The 21,524-nt window shown below is 35.8% G+C and overlaps 1 protein-coding gene across 5 annotated transcripts in view; it reads left to right on the top strand.

The window, feature by feature from the left end:
• The window catches only part of fnbp1l (formin binding protein 1-like), a 94,751-nt gene that overhangs the window by 60,479 nt on the left and 12,748 nt on the right, over positions 1-21,524 (top strand). For 3 of the 5 annotated variants that reach the window (XR_012383682.1, NM_001003634.1, XM_068222930.1), the window contains 7 exon segments: positions 3,523-3,573; positions 9,161-9,308; positions 9,389-9,451; positions 14,422-14,526; positions 14,681-14,809; positions 15,875-16,021; positions 18,791-18,994. Coding sequence is in view for 3 of the 5 variants with exons in the window: in NM_001003634.1 (NP_001003634.1) it covers positions 3,523-3,573; positions 9,161-9,308; positions 9,389-9,451; positions 14,422-14,526; positions 14,681-14,809; positions 15,875-16,021; positions 18,791-18,994 (847 nt within the window). In the remaining 2 variants the exon portion in view is untranslated. 5 annotated transcript variants of the gene reach the window in all.

A 21,524-nucleotide genomic window follows, 5' to 3' on the forward strand; every position in this document is an offset into this window, starting at 1 on the left:
GTTTACATATTATTATCACCTTTTGGACTATTATGAACTCAGAATGACGGAATTACTTTCTAACAAGAGGTTACATTTGACTGACTGTAGGCTAAATGTTGCGTGTTGTTTTTGAAGCCAAATAAGGACTAAATGTATGCTGTGATTAGTTTTTCTGTAGTTCGTAACATATCGGAGACTGTAAGGGTCTATATGTGTTCATATATGTTACATTTATTTATTTTATATTACTGCAGACTGGAGTAGGCTATTTATATCATGGATCTGCAGTTATAATCAAATCATGTTAATAGAAAGGTTAGTCATAAACATTTATACACAAGTATTTATGTGTATAAAGCATCTGTTTTGTGAGAAGTGCTTCTCATATGATATGTGAACGACCCTACAGCTTTACCATGTCATTTCCTTGAGCGGGAATGATGTCGACTGAAATTATGTCGTACACCAAGCACACCAAAACAGTACCATTGGTAGCCTTTTAACAGTTGAAACTCAAGCCTGATCAATGTGACCCGTACTGTACCATTCAGTGGATATGGGCCATAAGACTTTTGCACAGTGCTGTATATCCTTCTTAAATGCATTTCGGCGTGCATTTACACCTACCCTTTTCACAGTCATATAGCTATCAGATAAATAAACAAAAAAAAAAAAGTTTAATAGTCTGTTTTAAGTTTCAAGCAGAGTGTTTGATACAAAAAATACCCCCTTTTCTGTTTTTGTAGGCTTTTTTAAACAAATATGCACATTACTTTATAGTATTTACCTGATTTGCAGTCTTAGTGTTCTTTTATTGGCAGTATACTGACTTATCCAGTTGGTATTTACATCTGAATTAATCCATTTTATAGTAGGGCTTTAATCATCCAAATGAGAATCTGCTTTGATCCATTTCATTTGTTTAGTTGTTTTTTTTGTTGGTTGCCTTCTATCGTTCTCTTATGTGCTAATATTCGTCTTTGCCGTGGGATTGAATGTAAAGGTGAGAGACACATCAGGGGTCAAAAATCCCTGCAGGCTGTAAGTTGTACGATTTGATACAAGATCAAACTGAGAACGAGAGACATGCAGTGAATTCGCCAGAGGACTCGTTGGTGACTGCAGCTGGGGCCTCCTCTCTCCTGTCCTCTTTCGGGACGTCTTGGTCCCTGTGGACGTTTTGCTGTTGCCTGGATACGGCGTTAGAGTCGCTCCTCTTCCCCCCTCTCAAAGCTCATTGAAGGTTGTGGTGTAGCAGCACATTCATTCTACCTGACAGGTCCCACACTGCTCTCCAAAACCCCCCACTGACACTCGCAAAAACACCCACAATGCTGTTGTAAAATAGAGCCTAACCACATTTTATTTTAATATTGTTTATTTATATTATTATTAAACGTGTTTCTGCAACGTTGGTTTGTTTTTGTAAATAGGTAGAGTTGCAAGTGACTATTATTTAGGATACATTATTTTGTTTATTAGCTTGAAAAGAAGCTAGGCATTTCAGCATATTATTTTTTATTATTATATATATCCAGTTGTCATCTTATAATATGGAAATTAGATTAATAAAATAAATACACTCAACGGCCACTTTATTAGGTACAACTGCTCGTTAGTGCAAAACTTCTAATCAGCCAATCACATGGCAGCAACTCAATGCATTTAGACATGCAGACATGGTCAAGACGATCTGCTGCAGTTCAAACCGAGCATCAGAATAGGGAAGAAATGGGATTTAAGTGACTATGAATGTGGCATGGTTGTTTTCTGACTAGTTCAGAAACTGCTAGTCTACTGGGATTTTCATGCACAGCCATCTTTAGGGTTTACAAAGAATAGTCCGAAAAAGAGAAAATGCCCAGTGAGCGGCAGTTTTGTGGGCTCAAATGCCTTGTTGATGCCAAAGGTCAGAGAGAATGGCCAGACTGGTTCGAGCTGATAGAAAGGCAACAGTAACTCAAATAACCACTCGTTACAATGGAGGTATGCAGAAGAGCATCTCTGAACGTGCAACACGTCGAACCTTGAAACAGACAGGCTACAACAGCAGAAGACCACACCGGGTGCCTCTCCTGAGCCTCTACTTTTAAATAGTTTATTCCACCTTCTTTTCCTAACATTTTCAAATTAAATCACTTTTATTGTCACATCAGCAGCAGCACGTGTGCTATGATGAGTGAAAAGCTTGTTGTAGGCAATAATGTTTTAAGTATGGAATGGTTAAAGTATTATGGTTTTATCATAATATTAATTTTTGTTTTAATCTTTATTCTTCAAACATGTCAAATCACTTAAATGCAGATATAGATTTCTTAGAAATTTTACATTTCTGACAAATAAAAATAAAAAATAATATTTTAGATGTTAATGAAGAATTATTTAAAATTAGTGAGTTGTAATATTCTGATATTCTCTCTCTCACACACACACACACACACACACACACACACACACACACACACACACACACACACACACACACACACACACACACACACACACACACACACACACACACACACATTTGTTTTTGTGAATTATGGGGATATCACAAATGGTTTCCATTTGTTTTTATAATGTACAAACTGTATTTTCTATTGCCCTAACCCCCCACCCCTAAATCCAGCCCTCACTGGAAACAGTATACAAAAACTCATTCAGTGTGATTTATAAGCTTTTTATGAAATAGGGACATCAACAATGTCCGCATATTTCACCCCCTTCTTGTAACACATGTCACACCTATGTCATTATACAGATGTGTGTCCTCATATGTGTGTCCCAAAAACACGTACACTCACAAAATAAATAAATGTCTTGGGTGTAATTCGTGAATAATGCCTAAATTATACGGTGACAAAGTATTTTGGATGATATTTGCAGTGCTACTATTCACTGTGCATTTAAAAGCTGAGGATTTTAATCTAACACTTTGAAGTGCACATCAAACATTAATTCAGCGAGATCATCCAAATTGAAAGAGGTTGCCACGACACTGGTGTTATGGGTGTGCTGATCATAACCACACCAAGGGGAAGAGGGGAAGTCAGTTTTTTGTTTGATCCATTTCATGAAATGGATTTGAGGAAGCTTTTATGAAGGAAGTGACAGCCATCATTAATGTTGCTTGATGGGGCTCTGGATATTTCGGCAGACCCCCCCAAAAAACACCATCCCCCCATCCCTGAAGAAAGCAACATGCCTGAGCTCCTCTCCAGAGCTCCTACATGAGATCTGTTTCTGCTTTCCTTCCCTTGAGTTTACACTGCGGGGGATGAGGGAAGAGGGAAGACAGATTAGCATACCATCACTTGTTTTGCCTGTTTACTGTGGCCTGTTTTAATTCTTTGATGCGCAAAGTAAACACACTGTAGGCAAGCTCTTGCTTTGACTTCATTGTGGTATAAATAAGTTGCGATTTGATGATGAGGGATATTATAATCCCTAATGATTAGCTTTTGCTTGATTTATTTATTACATGAGAAGTTTATTTTCTTTCTCTCTGTGTACTGAATGTTTCTTTTTGTTGTCCAACAGGAGTTTGGTTAAGAAGTATTGCCCAAAGCGCTCCAAAGACGATGAGCCCAGGTGAGTTGAGATGCATTCTTTGGTGCATTATGACTTATTCTAATTTGTATTGGAGTTATTTATTTAATTTTATTTAAATAGGGTAAATGCGAAGCTAGTGTTTTACCAATAACTATCTAGTGAACAGTTAATGTGACTTTTTTCAGTTTTACACGGTTACTTTACACAGTATAAAAAAGTGTGAAAAAAAATATTTAAAAGCTTTTATTAATATGGCTATTTCTTAAAACTACTAGTAGTTAAGGAATAGCCATGTCAATAAATACTTTTTAATATTTTTTTCTACATTTTTCAAGTGCCTTGGACTGATTTTTACTGTTTATTCTGATAAATCCTTTACTCAAAGAGCACCGATACATTATTTAAGCTACCCCTGAGCATTTTGTATTTAGAATGCAACCAGTAAATAGTTATTCAAATGAAAATCCTTTTACATGCACGTGTCGTCAGGGTCAGCAGAAACTCTATTGAAAATACTGGATTAAAATAAATGCTCATATTTTAAAGACATGGTGTGAAAAAGTGTAATTTAATGCAGTGATTTTTGTACATTCTGAGACCCACGTTATATTGTATATCAATCAGACAGTGAGATCACAGACGTTTAACGTGGCAAATTTGTAATGGCATACAGTTTACCGGAAACATTTTAACTTGGTGACTGAAAATTAAAAGTCCTTCTGGATATCCTCTATTGATTCACATATACAGTGCTCAGCATAAAGGACTTACCCCCATTATTGATCTCCCTGTTAAATCAATACGTATGGGATGCTAGATTAGATTAGTCAGCACCAAAGCCAAAACGGGAACTAATTGAGCAAAATAACTTAAGGTCTTGGTGAAAATATCCCTAATGATAATGTTAGGGAAAATAATAAATTAAACTTTAATAAAGAGGTAAAATCAAAAGAAGCATAAAAATATTACATTTAGTCTAAATGTTGTAGTTTTTCAATGCAAAGATTTTAACTGTATTAACCTCCTATTGCTAAAGATGTTAGGTGACCAAACTCTTATATTATTTAATAGAACTGTTTTGTCTAAAAGCACCAACATATATGCTGTAGTCTATATTCACTGAGAAATGGATAACATATGCATTTTAAAAGAGGTAGTGCATAACATATCTCTAAAATTCTTGATTTCTGATTGGTCAGTGTGGATGTATTTGAGAGTAAAAGTATGCCTTAAAAACATTGCCAGTTTTAAATGAAATCTAATCTTTTAAGTTAATGAAAAAACTATAATTGTATTAATATAAAAAGAAATGCAAATAAAAACCACCATAATTGAAAAAGATGCTGGCAGCTAGCTCTCTTTGCTGGCAGCTAGCTCTCTTTGCCGGATGCTAGCTCTCTACAACTCCCGCATGGTCGCCCAATGAAGTGAAACAGGGCTGCGCCCAGTCAGTACTTGGATGGGAGACCACACTAGAAAGCCTGGTTGCTGCCGGAATTGGTGATGGTGAGGCCAGCAGGGGGTGCTCAACCTGCAGTCTATGTGAGTCCTAATGCCCCAGTTAAGTGAAGGGGACACCATACTGTCAGTGAGCGCCGTCTTCCGGAAGAGACGTTAAACCGACGTTAAACTCTGTGTTCATTAAAAATCCCAGGATGTCCTTCGAAAAAGAGTAGGGGTTTAACCCGGCATCCTGGCTAAATTTGCCCATTGGCCTCTGTCCATCATGGCCTCTTAACCATCCTCATATCATAATTGGCTTCATCACTCCTCTCCACCAATCACCTGGTGTCTGGCGTGCTGTCTGGTGCAATATGGCTGCTGTTGCGCCTTCCAGTTGGATGCTGCACACTGGTGGTGGATGATGAGATACCCCCCAATATGGAAAGCACTTTAAGTGTCTATAAAAGTGCTATATAATTGTAATGAATTATTATTATTTTATTATTATCATCATCATCATCATCATCATCATTATTATTATTATTACTATTAAAAAGATAAATCTTATAAAACGTCCTTTAGTGTATGTGATCGAATTAGTTGTGTTATTTTGTCATCCATGTCACTCAGTTTTAAGTAATTCCACACTAGACACATTTTCTGCACACACAGCATGAGTTTCAGTGTTTCCTCTAGGATTTTTTCCAGCTGTGGCGGCAGGCCTTTTTTTCTTTTTTTTTTTTTTTCTTTTTTTTTTTTTTTTACATAGATCTACCAAATACCTGCGGCCTTATTTCAATGACAAATGTCGTGAGTGCAGTATTAGAAGTCAAGATCAAATTTATGTAATAACCTACATGTACGAGCATGCAAATCTCTGCTTGCACGCCGATTACTTCTGCTCGTGCACAAAACGTCTTGCATGCCACCTCATATATAAGCCGCTTCAAGATTTTATAAGAGCTTCAAGATCTTCTTGTGCGCTCTCAAACAAATGCTGCTAAAGTGCGATTTAGTGCGTTTATGTAACGGGTATGTCTCCAGCATTTATTAGATTTGCTAGGAATGTTTATGAATGTCTCTAATAGACCTACAGAGTAGCATTTATGCATCCTGAAGTAAAGTGAAACGGCTATACGTCGTGTTTGCTGGCCTTACACATCACGCATCTGTCAGCCAGTCAGTCAGTCAGCACGTAACCTTAAAGGATTAAACAAATGACGCACAGCCCTATTACGGTAACAGAAAAGTTTGCGCTGTTGCAATTTACTTACCCTTTAATACGTTTTGGTGCGATTATAACCTACTATTAAAAAATAAAATGTTTTGAATGAGAAGCTTTAATGTAGCCATGGATGGATGAATTTTGGCGTGGCGCCCCGCCATGGACAAATGAATGTAGCGGAAATCATGCGTTTGATTGACAAGATATTGACCTTATTCTAAAATGCGGAAGTGCGCCTGTTTTCGCAATTGTCTTAGAACTTCCGTTTCAGTCGCCCATGGGAGAAATGACAAGGAATAATAAATGTAAAAAACGGTCAAACTACTTGCTCTACAAACAAATGTTTGCATGACTATACAGACCAAGTAGAATAATATAACAAGGAAATATCAGTTTGCTACATCAAACAGTGAAACGAGCAGTTTTTAATGTCTAAAAAGGAATGGAAGTGAATAAGACCGGAAGTCTCGTGCCAAAAAGATTCAAATGGCAGCGCCCGCTCGTCTGCGGAGAATAAGGTCAATAATCTAACAGATCATTTGTCTGTTTTCAACATTTGCTTTCATCAGCATCTCTATGAAGTCGATTTGCTTTAGCTAAAACTATTAATTTTATGTTTTGTTTGGCTGTTCATTTAGGCTGCCATCAATGATTACAGATAAAAGTGCTGAATTGCTTTTGATGGTCAATACACTGCGGAAATCGTCTAGTTTTACTAAGACTGTTGGTTTTGTTGATAGTTTAAGCTACCATTCATTCTTTACAGTTGAGCTCATGACATTATTTACACATTGGGCTGCAGTTGCTTTGCTAAGCAGTGTGTTTTCGCCCTGTTGGCTGTAGATTTAGGTTGAAAGCAGAGATGGGGGAGTATATGCAGGGTGTCAGCTCAAAACCCTCCCATATCCCATCATGAATTCCATTAGATAGGCATAATTTCTCCCAGCGTGTGTTTTTGTCCCAGGACGTTCCTCATACAGTGAACCGACAGCCTCCTGGAGGTGGGGGACATTTGCTTTGGACACAACAAAAAAATCTTCAGCCCTCCCAGTAAATGTACACAAAGAAGAGAGACAAAGTTTTTGGTGTGTGCGTCTGTGTGTGATTTGATTTTAATTTAGTGAACTAGTCATGCCTTACATGATGGCTCAGTCAATATCAACATACAGATTGATCGGAGTCTGTGGTCCCCTTGGGGCCATGACAGCAACCTGAGAACATAAGTGTGCCTGGTGATAAATGCAATTAAATTTTTTATGAGGAAAAGAACGATATCTCTCAAAAAACACAGTAAATAAAATGTTCCATATTAATCTTAAAGCGTTGGTTTCAAACTCAATTCCTGGAGGGCCACAGCTCTGCGGAGTTTAGCTCCAACCATCTCTAACTCACACCTGCTTATTAGTCTTGAACACCTTGATTAGTTGAATCAGCTGTGTTTGATTAGGGTTGGATCAAAACTGTGTAGAGCTGCAAAGTTTGAGACCTATGCATTAAAGGGAAAGTTTACCCAAAAAAAAGAAAATGTACTCACCCCAAGTGATTCTACAGCTTTGAAGAAGATATCAAAGAAGATTTTTTTTAAGAAAGCTGAAAAGCTGGAACCATTGGCATACATAATAGGAAAAAATAATATTACGGTCAGTCAATAGTCACTGGTTTTCAGCTTTCTTGAAAAAATATTTTTTTTTTTGAGTTCAACAGAAGAAAGTCAGACAGAAGAAGAAATATAACTATAAACTTCAGATCTTTAAGAATCCCAAAAGACACGCCTGACACCTTTTTTTGTGATTATGTTCACACAAAATGTTCTTGACTTTTGTATTGTGGATATAGCAGCTTTAACCTAATTTTGTTTTCGTGCAATCTGACTTGCAATCGTTGGTCTTAGAACGGTTTACTTAGAGTTTGTTTTTTTACTAGTAGTTTGTTTTTTTAAAGAAAGAATGTCAGACTTATAGCGATAGTGTCTATTTAAAAATCAGTTTTGAGATGTGAGCTCCAGTGTGTTTTAAGACCTCCTTCAAGCTTTACCTTAGCCAGTTTTTCTGGAATCTGCTCACTCTGATATGTGTCTCTGGTGGTTAGTGGTTGATTTTATTAGTTTTTGATATTTTTTGGTTGTCAATAATCTGTTATTTGTTCCAGAGCTAATTTTTCATAGCTTTTATATTTTTAGTGTGACTTTAATGACGTCTCAGAATACTGTCTTTGTACTCGTTGCAGAATTTCTTTTAAAACTCAAGAATTGTTTTTTAAAAGCTTGTAATGGCTATTGTTGTTGTTAATTAAATAAATCTTTAATTTATATAATCAATAGTTTTTAATTTTTTTTCCATATTTTTTGTGTAGGGATTTTACAATTTTTAGTAAAAAATAAATTATTACTTTAATAAAAAGTTAATGAATGTTATATGAATTAAACGTTAAATGCATCTTATTTTAAGTTTTCACAGGCTTGTAAGTTTTTATTTGTATGATGAAAATGGTAAAATTCTTGTGATTATCATGATAACTAGAGAATAAGTCGATATCCTTGTCCTATTATATTGTGAGAATCTGAAAACACCACAAGCGATATGATTTTAATGAAGCAAATCATCTGAATTTTGATAATAGCTCTAATATGATGTTTGTGAATTGGTAACATTGGCTTGGGCTCAGCTGTTAATCTCAGCTTGAGGTTGAAACCTCAGTGGGATGAAGTTGTTCCATATACAATGATTTTTTTAAAACACCTGTTGTTTTTTTTCTAATTCACACACCTGCTTTTTGCCTGCAGCCTTGTGTTTATAACCGAATAACAGCCATGCTAATATATAGTTACATATTGTAATCCTACAAATTCATAGCATGATTTGTATTTGGTGTAGGGAAGTAGTAATTAAGTACTTCAATTTCTGCCTTATAAAACAATGGTGAAATGTTCTTCATTTGTTGTATATTGTCTTCTTGCAGGTTCACGTCTTGTCTGTCATTCTACGCCATCCTGAATGAGCTGAATGACTATGCTGGTCAGCGAGAGGTTGTTGCAGAGGAGATGGGCCACAAAGTGTATGGAGAGCTCATGAGATACTCACAAGACCTGAAGGGAGAGAGGAAACATGTGAGTGCCCGAAATACACCCCTGGGGCATGCTGGTGCAGGACAAGACTATAATAATGTGCTTGTGTGTGTGATCAACAGCATCTTCAGGAGGGACGGAAGGCCCAGCAGTATCTAGACCAGTGCTGGAAACACATGGACAATGTGAGTCATTTTAGCGTTACTAATATTTTGGATACTGATACTTTGGTTCTGGAAATGAGTTGTACTGGGTAGAGTCTCGGTTATGGTCCTGTGCATGTTTTTATTCCGCTGCACATGCTTGTGAAACTCTACTTGGTTGATTTATACAAACATTTGTGTATAATCATCTGTCATTTGTCAATCTATATTCATTTGTTATTAATATTAATCGTAACAACAACAAATAGTTATTTATATTCATTTGACTACATGATATTAAAATAAAAACAAAATCATTTTAATTTTCTCCAGATATTCTCTTCATAGTAATATTTATATGTCAATGTTTTATTATTTGTATTAATAGTATTAGTATTGTTGTTATTATTATTTTTATTATTATTATTAGTAGTAGTAGTAGTAGTAGCACCAACATATAATTATTAAATTAATTAATGCTATTTAATTATTATTGGTTTTTATTCTTTATTGTGTTTATGGTTTACTTTTACTAGTTAATGACCCTTATTATTTTAATTGACATTATTAATTTTATTATCTGAAGCATGCAAAACAACAGCATTAATAGTTTTACTGTTTAGTGTTGTCACTATACTGGAATTCTATGCCAATCTAGTCCATTTCCTGCTGACATTTGAGCGCTACTGAGCTCATTCGTAAACAGTGCTGATTTGCCAATGTGTTCACGTGCTCAAAAGAAATGACTGTGATTGGCTGTGAAGGTCATCGTTTCACTGAACTCACCGCTGTTTACTGCATGTAACCACGGAGACAGGGACACTGGATTGTTTTAAAGATGCGATTCATCAGCATATCACTCATATCTCATCTTATAGACATACCTTTGAATGTGAACTTGAACTTTGAATTTGACTGAATTTAAAATGTTCCGGTGTCCCTGTATCTGTGGTTACACTCAGTAAACTGGTGAGTTCAGTGAAACGATGACCTTCACAGCCAATCACAGGCATTTCTGTTAAGCATGTGAACACAACTGCAAACAAATGCTTGTTTAAGACAGTGCTCCATGGTGCTCAAATGTTCGCGGGAAATGGATGTCTTAAAAATTACGGTACTGATATGTATCAAATTCCAGAACCGTGACAACCCATAAATTACATTAATATAATGCAACTGTAAAAAATTTCGATTGCTTAGTCATTTTGACTACTTAATACTACTACAAATATCTCAAACATTTAAATTTGTTGTGTGATTTGTTTATTTTTCTGTTGTAAAGTTTCTTTGTTCTTTATTTAATGAGATAACACTTAATAATTAATCAACTTAATTATTAACTTCTTTATATTATAAGTTATTTAAATCACCATTTGAAAGCCCAGAATCAGTATTTACCTAATCATTCAGTTAGGAAACACTTTGTTATTATTGTACATTACTTCACTTTGTTGCATTGGCCTGTTTTGTCCTCTGCTGTCTGTTAGTAACAAGAAACATGAAATTTCCCTGGTATTGGTATCAACCACTGAAGTTTTGGATGATTCCCAGAATATTTCAGATTGCTGGATTTGTATGTCTGCTAGTTGTACAGAGTGTGAGTGACCGATTCACAACCTCTCCTCCAGCTGTGACCTGGGGTCCAGACATGCAGATCCAGATGTGTGTGTATGTGTGTTTATGTGCAAGTAAAAAGCAAAAGAAAGTGACAAAGACCGTTGGCAGTGCACAAATGGAAATTTTCCTGTGCCACATTGGTGTTATCAGGCTCTCTCTTTTCCATTCTCCCTCTCGCTCCGCTTCATACCACATTCCTGCATCCCGTACATTTCCTGCCTGTCCGAGTGTTTTGTAGACTCATGGCTGGAGTATTTGTGCAGCTTTATGGTTGCTGCAGATTAAGGCCAGCAACAGCTGAATCTGGCGTTGAGAATGGCCATGCCGTAATAACATAGGTATTCCTTTTTCTTGCACTGTCACGAAATTAAACACAGATGCTCTGGAAGCTTTTTACACACATTTCATTATCGCTTTCACTCTCTGTACTGTTTTGAATGTTTGTTTGTAAGTTTTTCTGTATTTGACAGGGTGTCCGCGGGGTCTTAAAAAGTCTTAAATTCACTGAAATATGATGTTGTAGGTCTTAAATACATTTTAACAAGTCTTAATTTTCCTTTGTCCGTGTAAAGCTTCCCTAAATGGTACAACCAACAAATGAATCTAAAAAGAGTTTATAAAATGTAAGGGTGCTTTCACGCCTAGACTTTTGTTCTGGAACCTGGCTCGTTTCCCCAGTTAGTGCGGTTCGTTTGGCATTCATGAATCCAGCAACTGTGTTTGGATCCATTCCAAAACCATCGGTCCGAGATTGCATGAATGAGGTGCTCTCGGTTGAAGCGAAATCTGAAGCAGATTGATTGTAGTGAGAAAGAAATATGAATCCGGCTATACCACAATGTATTATAGATATCTAATAAATGGCTATATTAAGAGAGAATTATGAGTAGGGCGGTAAGTGGGAATTATGAAAGTGAAAACATGCTGAACTATTAACGAGAGCTATTTATTTGTTAGGAAAATTGACCGAACAGCAGTCTTGGTTTATCTGTTATTTCTCTGTATTGTAAAGCCTGTAATGCATAATTCTAGCCAACAGATATGTATGAAAAGTTTTACATCTGATTTATATTTGGTGACGATGTCTGTGGGTGTCACCATCCAAAATTAAAGCGCATCTTCATTCATTCGTTCATTTTCTTTTCGGCTTAGTCTCTTTATTAATCTGGGGTCGGACCAGCGGAATGAACCGCCAACTTATCCAGCATTTGTTTTACGCAGCGAATGCCCTTCCAGCTGTTACCCATGTGTGGGAAACATCCATACACTGCCAAAAATGTTTTTCTTGCTTAGATATTTTGTCTTGTTTCTAGTATAAATATCTAAAATTTCTTATATCAGGAAGCATTTTCTAGACAAGCAAAACATATTGTCTTGTTTTGAGAAATAATATGCCAATATTAAGTGAGTTTTTTCTTAAAACAGGCAAAATAATCTGCCAATGGGGTAAGCAAATTAATCTTGTTTTTTCTTTTGACGTAAAATTATTTTGCTTACTCCATTGGCAGATTATTTTGCTTGTTTTAGGGAAAACTCACTTAATATTTGCATACTATTTCTCAAAGCAAGACAATATGTTCTGCTTGTCTAGAAAATTCTTCTTGATTTAGTAGTTTTTAGATATTTGGACTAGAAACAAGACAAAAAAAAAATCTAAGTAAGAAAAGTATTTTTTGCAGTGTACAAACTCGTTCACACTCATACACTATGGACAATTTAGCCTACCTAATTCACCTGTACTGCACGTCTTTGGACTGCGGGGAAACCGGAGCACCCGGAGGAAACCCACGCCAATGCGGGGAGAACATGCAAACTCCACACAGAAACGCCAACTGAACCAGCCAAGGCTCGAAATAGCGACCTTCTTTAAAGCACATCTTTTTGCTTCATCATCATAAATTAAAATAAGGACACATAACAGCTGAGCGGGACTCTGAAAAATTAACTGTTGAACTCAAACTACAGGTGTGAAAGTACCCTAGAGTAAAAAAAAAAAGAAAAGTTTTTTAAAAACTATTAAGCAATATAGTTTAATTATCTTCCTTAGGTCCTTACAATAACATTTGTTTATAAGTTATCCATGTATTTATGCATACATTTATGTTGTGCATAAATTTAGTTTATTATAGCTTTTAAAACGTATGCTAATAAAAAGTTTATGTATATGTTACCAGCAATGTCTATTGTATAGAATGCATAGAAAATGTATAGAATGCCTGATGGTTTTAGGCAAAGAAATATAAAATATGAAGTATGAAATATCAGTTTTTTGTAAAGATTTTGCATACTTTTCCTAGGCATTCCTTAGCATCATATGGAATGACAAGTATCATTTAGGAAAAGTGTCAGAAGAGCACAACAAAAGTCTTTATAGATCATTACATATTTTAAAGTGGATGGAATATAAAATAAAGCATATGATGTTCTTACCGGAAAAACAATGACAGCAGAACTGATTTGTTACAATATTGTCTGTGATATGGTAGTGGAACCTCGTACTGCCAATACGATGTCTTACAATAACGTTAAACACTTTTGTGCTTCGATCGCCATTATAAAACAACGACCCAAGCGCCACCGCTAATATTATTGGTGGGAAAAAAACAATGGTCCCAATGTATTTTTTGTTTTACATTTTTTATTTCTATAGCTTCCGAGAAAAAGAGCCACACATTGATAATTAATGTTATGATAGCCGTTTTAACATTAACATATGATTGAATTGCCTCTTGTTGCAGTTAAGAAATAATTTGATTACAAGCAGGAAATGTTCATGGGCCAGTGACATGACCTCATTGAAATGATCTATAGAATGCCTGTATGAATGGAAAGTATGAATGCCTGATTTCACACAATGCTGGTAACATATACAACAAGATTGCTTGTTTTGACACATTATTTAAAATATGTGTTTAAGAAATAACTGAATTTTCATTTTAATAGGGCAAGAAAAAAAATCCCATCGCCATTGCAAAAAATCCTTAGTGTTTTTCCCTGTGAAAGTCTGAAATTTCATTCGTAATGATCTCAAAAAGGTCTTTAAAAGTCTTTAATTTGACCAGGAGAAACCTGTTGAAACCCTGATTTGCACTACTAATCAAAAGTCTGCCAAAGAAGAAACCTTTTTCTCATTGCCAATATTACATTTAGTTAATACAAATAATTAAATTGATCATGAATATGCAGGCTATTTGACCAGTATACACTTCTTTTTAAAAACCAATTGTACTCCCTCAAACTTTTGACTGGATGTGTATGCCACTGCTGCATCATCTCCTGACAGATTTTGGGACTGTATTTACGCAGAAAGATCATTAATGATCTGGTAGGGTTGCAGGAAATGTGTCATGCTTGTTTGGACTACATGTGTCTGCATTTCTGTATGGATTTAACAGAGTAAAAAGAAGTTTGAACGGGAATGCAAAGAGGCGGAGAAATCGCAGATGATGTACGAGAGGTTAGACAATGACATCAACGCCACAAAGTCAGAAGTCGAAAAGGTATTCCTGTTCTTCACTTGAATTCTTACAGTTATTGACTGAATCTTGTTCTGATAACATTGTAAAACATCACTTGCTGTTGGGGCTAATACTGGAAGCCTCGGCTGTATTCCTGAGGTATTAGTAATACAGATGACCAATCATTCTGTCCTAGGCAAAGTCCCAGCTGTATCTGAGACAACACATGGCGGAGGAGAGCAAGAACGAGTACGCGGCCCAGTTGCAGAACTTTAATGGTGAACAGTGGAAACATTTCAACCAGGCCATCCCTCAGATATTCACTGTAATGACATCTCTCATCTTTTAGTTTCTAAAAATTCAATTGTGATGTTTGAGTTAGTTCATCAAAGCTAAGCTTAAAGTTAAAACCATTTGTTAGCATGTTTTAGCATGTTTGCAGCATAATGTAGCACACTGCTTGTGTGTTTTAGCGCTTACTTAGCATCTTTCCACTATGATTTACTTTCCTGCTTGTGTTCTGGCACATTTCTGCCATCTTTCGCTTTACTGCCATGTTTTAGCACATTTCTATCATGCTTTGGCACATCGGTTAGACTACACTGGCAGCATGATTTACCACATTTCTATCATGTTTTACTATAGTTTTAGACAAGATTGTATTGTTTAACATAATACTAAAATGTTTAACACATTTTTAACATCTTTTCTTTTCAGAATTAACTACATTGCTTGTTGTGTTTCTAGCATGTTTCTAATATGGAAGAATGCACTGATAACACTTCCTAGCATGATATACCAAACACAGAGTATGCTTATAGGATGATTTAACACTGGAAACTCATTCTTAGCTCGTTTCTAACAGCTTTTTAGACTACTAACTTTTTAGCACCTGTGTAGCATGTATTACTAAACTAGCATGTTTTAACAAATTGCTATTATGTTTCTAAAATTATAGCGACATTTTAGGACATTGTTTACAAGTTTGCCATGATTTAACTTACTTAACACTTATTTTAGCACATGCTTTAGCTTAATTGGATGGATGGATGGATGGATGGATGGATTGATTGATTGATTGATTGATTGATTGATTGATTGATAGCTTGATGAATGGATGGATTAATGGTTTAGAAGGGATTGATGGATGGATGGATTGGAAAGGATGTATGAATTGGAAGGGATGGATGGATGGATGGATGGAAGGAAGGGTGGATGGATGGATGGTCAGATAATACATATTTCATATACTATCAGAATTTTTGTATGAAGTTTAATTGGATTTGCAGGGCTTGTGGGAGTTTAACTGTGTTTTTGACAGCTAGAGTTTGTTAATGTCTGCATGAATTTTAGTTTTTGTGACTGAAGCTTTTTGTTTGTGCTCATGCAGAATCTTCAGAACATGGATGAACGGCGAACTGTGAAACTCGGTGAGATGTACCGGAGTTTTGCTGAGGTTGAGCGAAGAGTCATTCCAATTGTCTCAAAATGCCTGGAAGGCATGGTTACTGCTGCTAAAAATGTGGACGAGCGAAGGGTATATATTTTTTTTCTTTGTTTTTTTTTTCATAATAAAAATAATTCCAAGTAAATATAAAAGCATTTAGAATCTAACAAAATGTATGTTTCCACAAAACCTTTTTTTTTTTAAACCGCACTGATGATAATTGAAAAGATTTTCTGAGCCCCAAACAGGGAGCATATCAGAATGATTTTTGGAGGATCATCTGACACTAAAGACTGGAGTAATTATGCTGAAAATTTACCTTTGCATCACTGCAATAAATAATATTTTAAATACATTGAAATAGAAAGGTTATTTAAAGTTTTTTTTATAATGTTTTGTAATATTGCATAAAAGACAAAAGAATTAAATAAATATATATATATATATATATTTATGATTGATTAAATTGATTAATTGACTGACATAAAAGAAGAAAGGTGTTTCAGAACTAGATGTTGTAGTTATATCATCCAACATATTTTGATAGCCAGCCGCCATCCTATGGTTGCCTCAAATATCTTACTGCCCTCCTTTATGAACTCAAGGGAATGTGTTGTATTTCTCCTCGAGGTCATTTTGCACCTGTGATCTTCATGGTAGCTGTGGTTCACTACACTTACAGAAAAAAAGAGTATATTAGAGCCAGTGAGTGGGTGAGAGGAAACGAGGGAGTGTATGATTGGGAGCAGGGGAGGATGAGAGAAACACTAGTGGCTCGTTTTCTTAGTGCTGTCGCCAGCATTGATGCTTATGAAAAGGTCGAGTGTGGCGCCACAACCACTGATTACTTTTTTATTTTGCTCTGTTTTGGTCTCCCTCTCTTTTTCTCATTCTGTTTGGGGTCAGTGCAATGTTTTGGATGTTTTTGAAAGGTCTCATGCTCCTCCAGGCTGCAATGATTTAAATAAAAACAATAATAACAGAAATATTGTAAAACAGCATACTATACTATAAATCTGCTTTCTCTTTGAACATATTTAGACATTTTTCTAAAAAAAAAAAAAAGTTTTGAAAGTTATTAAAAAACACTTTGAGATTTAACTAATGGATCGTTTCTTTTAATGTATTTACTAACATGAACATACAATAAGCAATGCATGTATTACAATATTTATTTCAGTATTTATTATATTTGTGTTAACATTAATTAAAATAAATGATGATTGAAATAAATAATGAACTGTTAACAAGCTGAAGCTAGGGTTTTAATAATACATTAGCAATAGTTGAACTATGATTATTAATAAATGCTCTTCAAGTATTATTCATTCTAATGATGTTTACACCAGATGCTGCACGCACGGATAAATCGCTCTAGTGTGTAAATAAACTCATTAACATTTTGAGTTTTTTTCAGACGTCAAATTCACTTTATTCGCGCATCAAATTTACTTTTTACTTCACAATAGACACTGATTCGTGTCATGGGCAGGGCTTCTGTCTGCCCGGTGACTCTAGCTTCATTGCTAAATGGCTAACATTGATTTTATTGCGATAGTAGCTTTATGTGCTTTAGAAAGGCAGAAAAACAGCATAGATTCATTTTCTTTCCTTAAAATAGCAAAAGTGGATTCAGACCAACCTTTAATGCTTTTGCCCCCTGCGCTTTGGACTTTGCCCCCGGATTGTTGCTATTGGTTTAGAACTTCCGATTTAGTTGCCTATGGGAGAAATGACCATGATTAATGAACTGCAGAAAATGGTCAAACCGCTAACTCTACAAACAAGTGTTTTTAGGATTATACAGGGAAAACAAAACAAGCTGTTTTTAATGTCTGAAAGTGAATGGAAGTGAATGGGATCGAAAGTATCGAGCCAAAAAGATTCAAATGGCTGCACCTGCTCGTTTGTGGAGAGTAAGGTGAATAGGAATTGTGCTGTGTTGTTTCATTGATAACAATTGCTTTAATTTATAGATGGCAGCTTAAAGATGTTATTGCTTTCTTAAATCACCTCACTTTCACTTTTGACTAAATTGGTCAATGCTTGCCCTGCCTGATGTTAAACCAGCTGGCTCTGATTATGACCTGATTCTGTTCACGCTTTTATTTACGAGCTTGCTTACGTTGTACTGAGATTTCCTAATGCCCTCTGTTTGAATGCTGAGGTCAAGAGAGCCGCTTAGAGGCTGTTAAACGGGTGACATGAAGCCAGAGCACTTTTGTAATGGTTCCACACCCTAGACAAACACAGTCATCCCAGACCATCCTGTCTTGTGCCGCCTTTAAAAGTTTACCAACACTATGGTTCTTACAATTAGGCCTGTGTGATCTTGGAAAAGGCTGACATTGCAATACTTATTTTTTATGCAGTATAAAATCATTTTACTAAATAACATGAATAGCTCTGTTTGAAAAGAATTTTTTTTTTTTTTTAATAAAAAAAAACAAAGAAAATAGCTTAGCGTAAAGAGATCCGAATTCTGAAATACATCTTTTATGCTTCCCACAGCTGCTTTTATATGAGCAAAAAGACGCTAGCAACAGAAATATTATGAAATATTTTATTGCAATTAAAAAACTAAACATTTTGTTTGAATTATTTAAATGTAAATGATAAAATAATTGCCCAAATATCTTGACATTTTTCTCCTGTATTTTTTGATTAACACAAACAGTTTGAAATAAGAACATTTACTAGAAATAAAAGTCATTCCTAACATCATTAATGTCTTTACTGTTACTTGAGGTCAATTTGATGCTTTCTTGTGAAACTATAATACTATTTATTTTGAAAAAACTTAGTAACCCCAAACTTTTGAAACTAAATATGATCAAGCATACTATTGTCTTTGAACAGGATTCTGGGATTGTAGTGGAGTCATTCAAGTCGGGTTTTGAACCCCCTGGTGATTTCCCTTTTGAAGACTTCAGTCAGAACATCCAGCGAACAGGGTCAGACAGCACCATTGGGACCCCCAAAACAGAGGGAGGCAAACCAGACCCCAAACACGCAATCAGCAGGACCAAAAACAAACTCTGGCTCTTTGGAAAGAAACCCAAGGTGAGTTTAAAAACAAAAAAATAAATGTATTGTTCTTTATTGACTTCTGTTCCATTTTAAGGCTCATTTGTTTAGAATAGGTGATGCAATAAAAGCCCACATGACCACCAGTCTGTCTAGGTAGAACTTTAACTTCTGCTTTCAGACCTGTGCTGTTAGTACCTACAAACTTTGTCATTTTCATGTTTTTTTTTGTTTTGTTTTAAATAGCATAAGTTCCTGTTTATCCTTCCCTAGAAAGTAGTTTTTGTTTTGAACCCTTCATTTAAACGATGTAATGAAATTTAAGCTAGCTAGACTAGAATCATCTAAGCAGCTAGTTGAGCGATCAAAGTTTAGCATGTCCATTTATTTGTTTATTAGTTCACCATAAATCCTTGTTGTCACAGCTTCCCCCATCCATCCCACCTCCTTCCCGCCCGAGTTTTCCCTCTAGCCATTTCCAGACTCCTAAATTTCCTTCAGAGCGGAAAGCTAACCATCTATCTGAAATGAGAAATGCAAAATCTAAGATCACGACCTTCCGAGCTGTGAGAAGAGGGGTAAGAGTCGGCCTGGCATGTGTGGGTTTGCTGTGATTTCGACATTAGCTTACGCTAACGCTTGGGCCAGTTTCTCTCACCCATGGTTTAGCTAATTCCTGCTTGTAAGGAAAGCAGTAAATCTTGATCCTGATGTGTGTGAAGGGATATAGCTTTATCTGGGTCCAAAGAGCTGTGCCCCTGGTTTTAACTCTGGGTTTAAAATGAAGGTTTGATTTGTTGCATAAAGCAGCAGAACATGGTGGAGGGAAGTTTTGGGTGGGTGTGTGTTTTTTTTTTTTGTTGTTTTTTTTTTCTTTGGTTTGTTTTTGTCCTTTGTGTTTCTACATGTATTTCTATATCTTTTTTCACACTGACAGTGATTTTAATCATTGGTACTCAAAAATCAAATGCACAAGTTTGCATTGGAGTTGCTTTTTTGCTTTAATGCCTCATCTCTCAACTAGGCCTGTCACAACAATCAATATATCGACTAATCATGGAGATAACAAATCAATTTAAAACCATTCTACAATTACATTTTTGTTCTACCTAAACGGTGGCAAAGTTTACACTTGGCCATTTACCTTATAGGAAAAATGATAGTGTATATGTAATAGGACATTTACCTTTTCAACATCAAATTATGGAATCTAAATAACCTTAATAATGATATGTATTTTAAAGTGTTTGTGGCTATTTGCATCATTATGCTGTTATATAAAGCAACTCCATGTATTTAGGCATTTAGACATGGTCAAGATGATCTGCTGCAGTTCAAACCAAGCATCAGAAGAGTGTAAGAAAGGTGATTTAGGTGACTTTAAATGTGGCACGGTTGTTGATACTAGACGGGCTGGTCTAAGTGTTTCAGAAACTGCGGATCTACTGGGATTTTCACGCACTACCATCTCTAGGGTTTACAGAGAATGGTCTGAAAAAGAGAAAATATCCAGTGAGCGGCAGTTCTGTGGGCGCAAATGCCTTGTTGATGCCAGAGGTCAGAGAGGAATGGCCAGACTGATTTGAGCTGATAAAAAGGCAACAATAACTCAAATAACTCGTTACAGCCAAGGTATGCGGGATAATGCGCCATGACATAAAGCATGAATCATCTCAGACTGGTTTCTTGAACATGACAATGAGTTCACTGTACTCAAATGGCCTCCACAATCACCAGATCTCAATCCGATAGAGAACCTTTGGGATGTGGTGGAACGGGAGATTTGCATCATGGATGTGCAGCCGACAAATCTGCAGCAACTGCATGATGCTATCATGTCAATATGGACCAAAAAGTCTGAAGAACATTTCCAGTACCTTGTTGAATTATGCCACAAAGGATTAAGGCAGTTCTAAAGGCAAAAGGTGGACCAACCCTGTACTAGTTAGGTGTACCTAATAAAGTGGCTGGTGAGTGTATATCGCACGACAAAAAATCCTTATTGTGACAGGTCTACTCAACTGATATGGATTGTGCTTGTTTCTCTCATTGCAAAATAAATGACTTTTAGTTATTTTGACACTTGAAATCACTGTCATTGTGAATGCACCGTAACAGAATATTTCATCCAAAACTGCAGATTTACTGTTAATTTACTTCCTAATATTGTGGGCGATTATTTTCGGTAGAGCAATAAAAGTCCTTGGTGATTCTGAAAATTCAAGTCAATGATAACCGGCACTTTGAGAATTTAAAAAAAAAATTTTTTTTTTTTTGCTTAAGGTGTTTGTGAAAGGTAATAATGTTGTAAATAATTTATAGTTTCTTACACAGGCACTAGACCTTAATGTATCATCTGGAGCCACTGGTATTATCTTTCTTTTGCATAGTTATGCTTTTTTTTACTCTCAATCTACCAGTAAACATTGACTTGCAGTTTATGAACCTCCAAGAACCACCGTTTAAGCTATAAATCTTCTTTAATGTTCTGCTGAAGAAAAAAAAGTCACCTATATCTTGGATGCATTGAGTGTGAGTAAATCAATTGCAGATTTTGGGTGAACTC

Source organism: Danio rerio, chromosome 8 (assembly GCF_049306965.1).
Source record: "Danio rerio strain Tuebingen ecotype United States chromosome 8, GRCz12tu, whole genome shotgun sequence".
NCBI classification, from domain to species: Eukaryota; Metazoa; Chordata; class Actinopteri; order Cypriniformes; family Danionidae; genus Danio; species Danio rerio.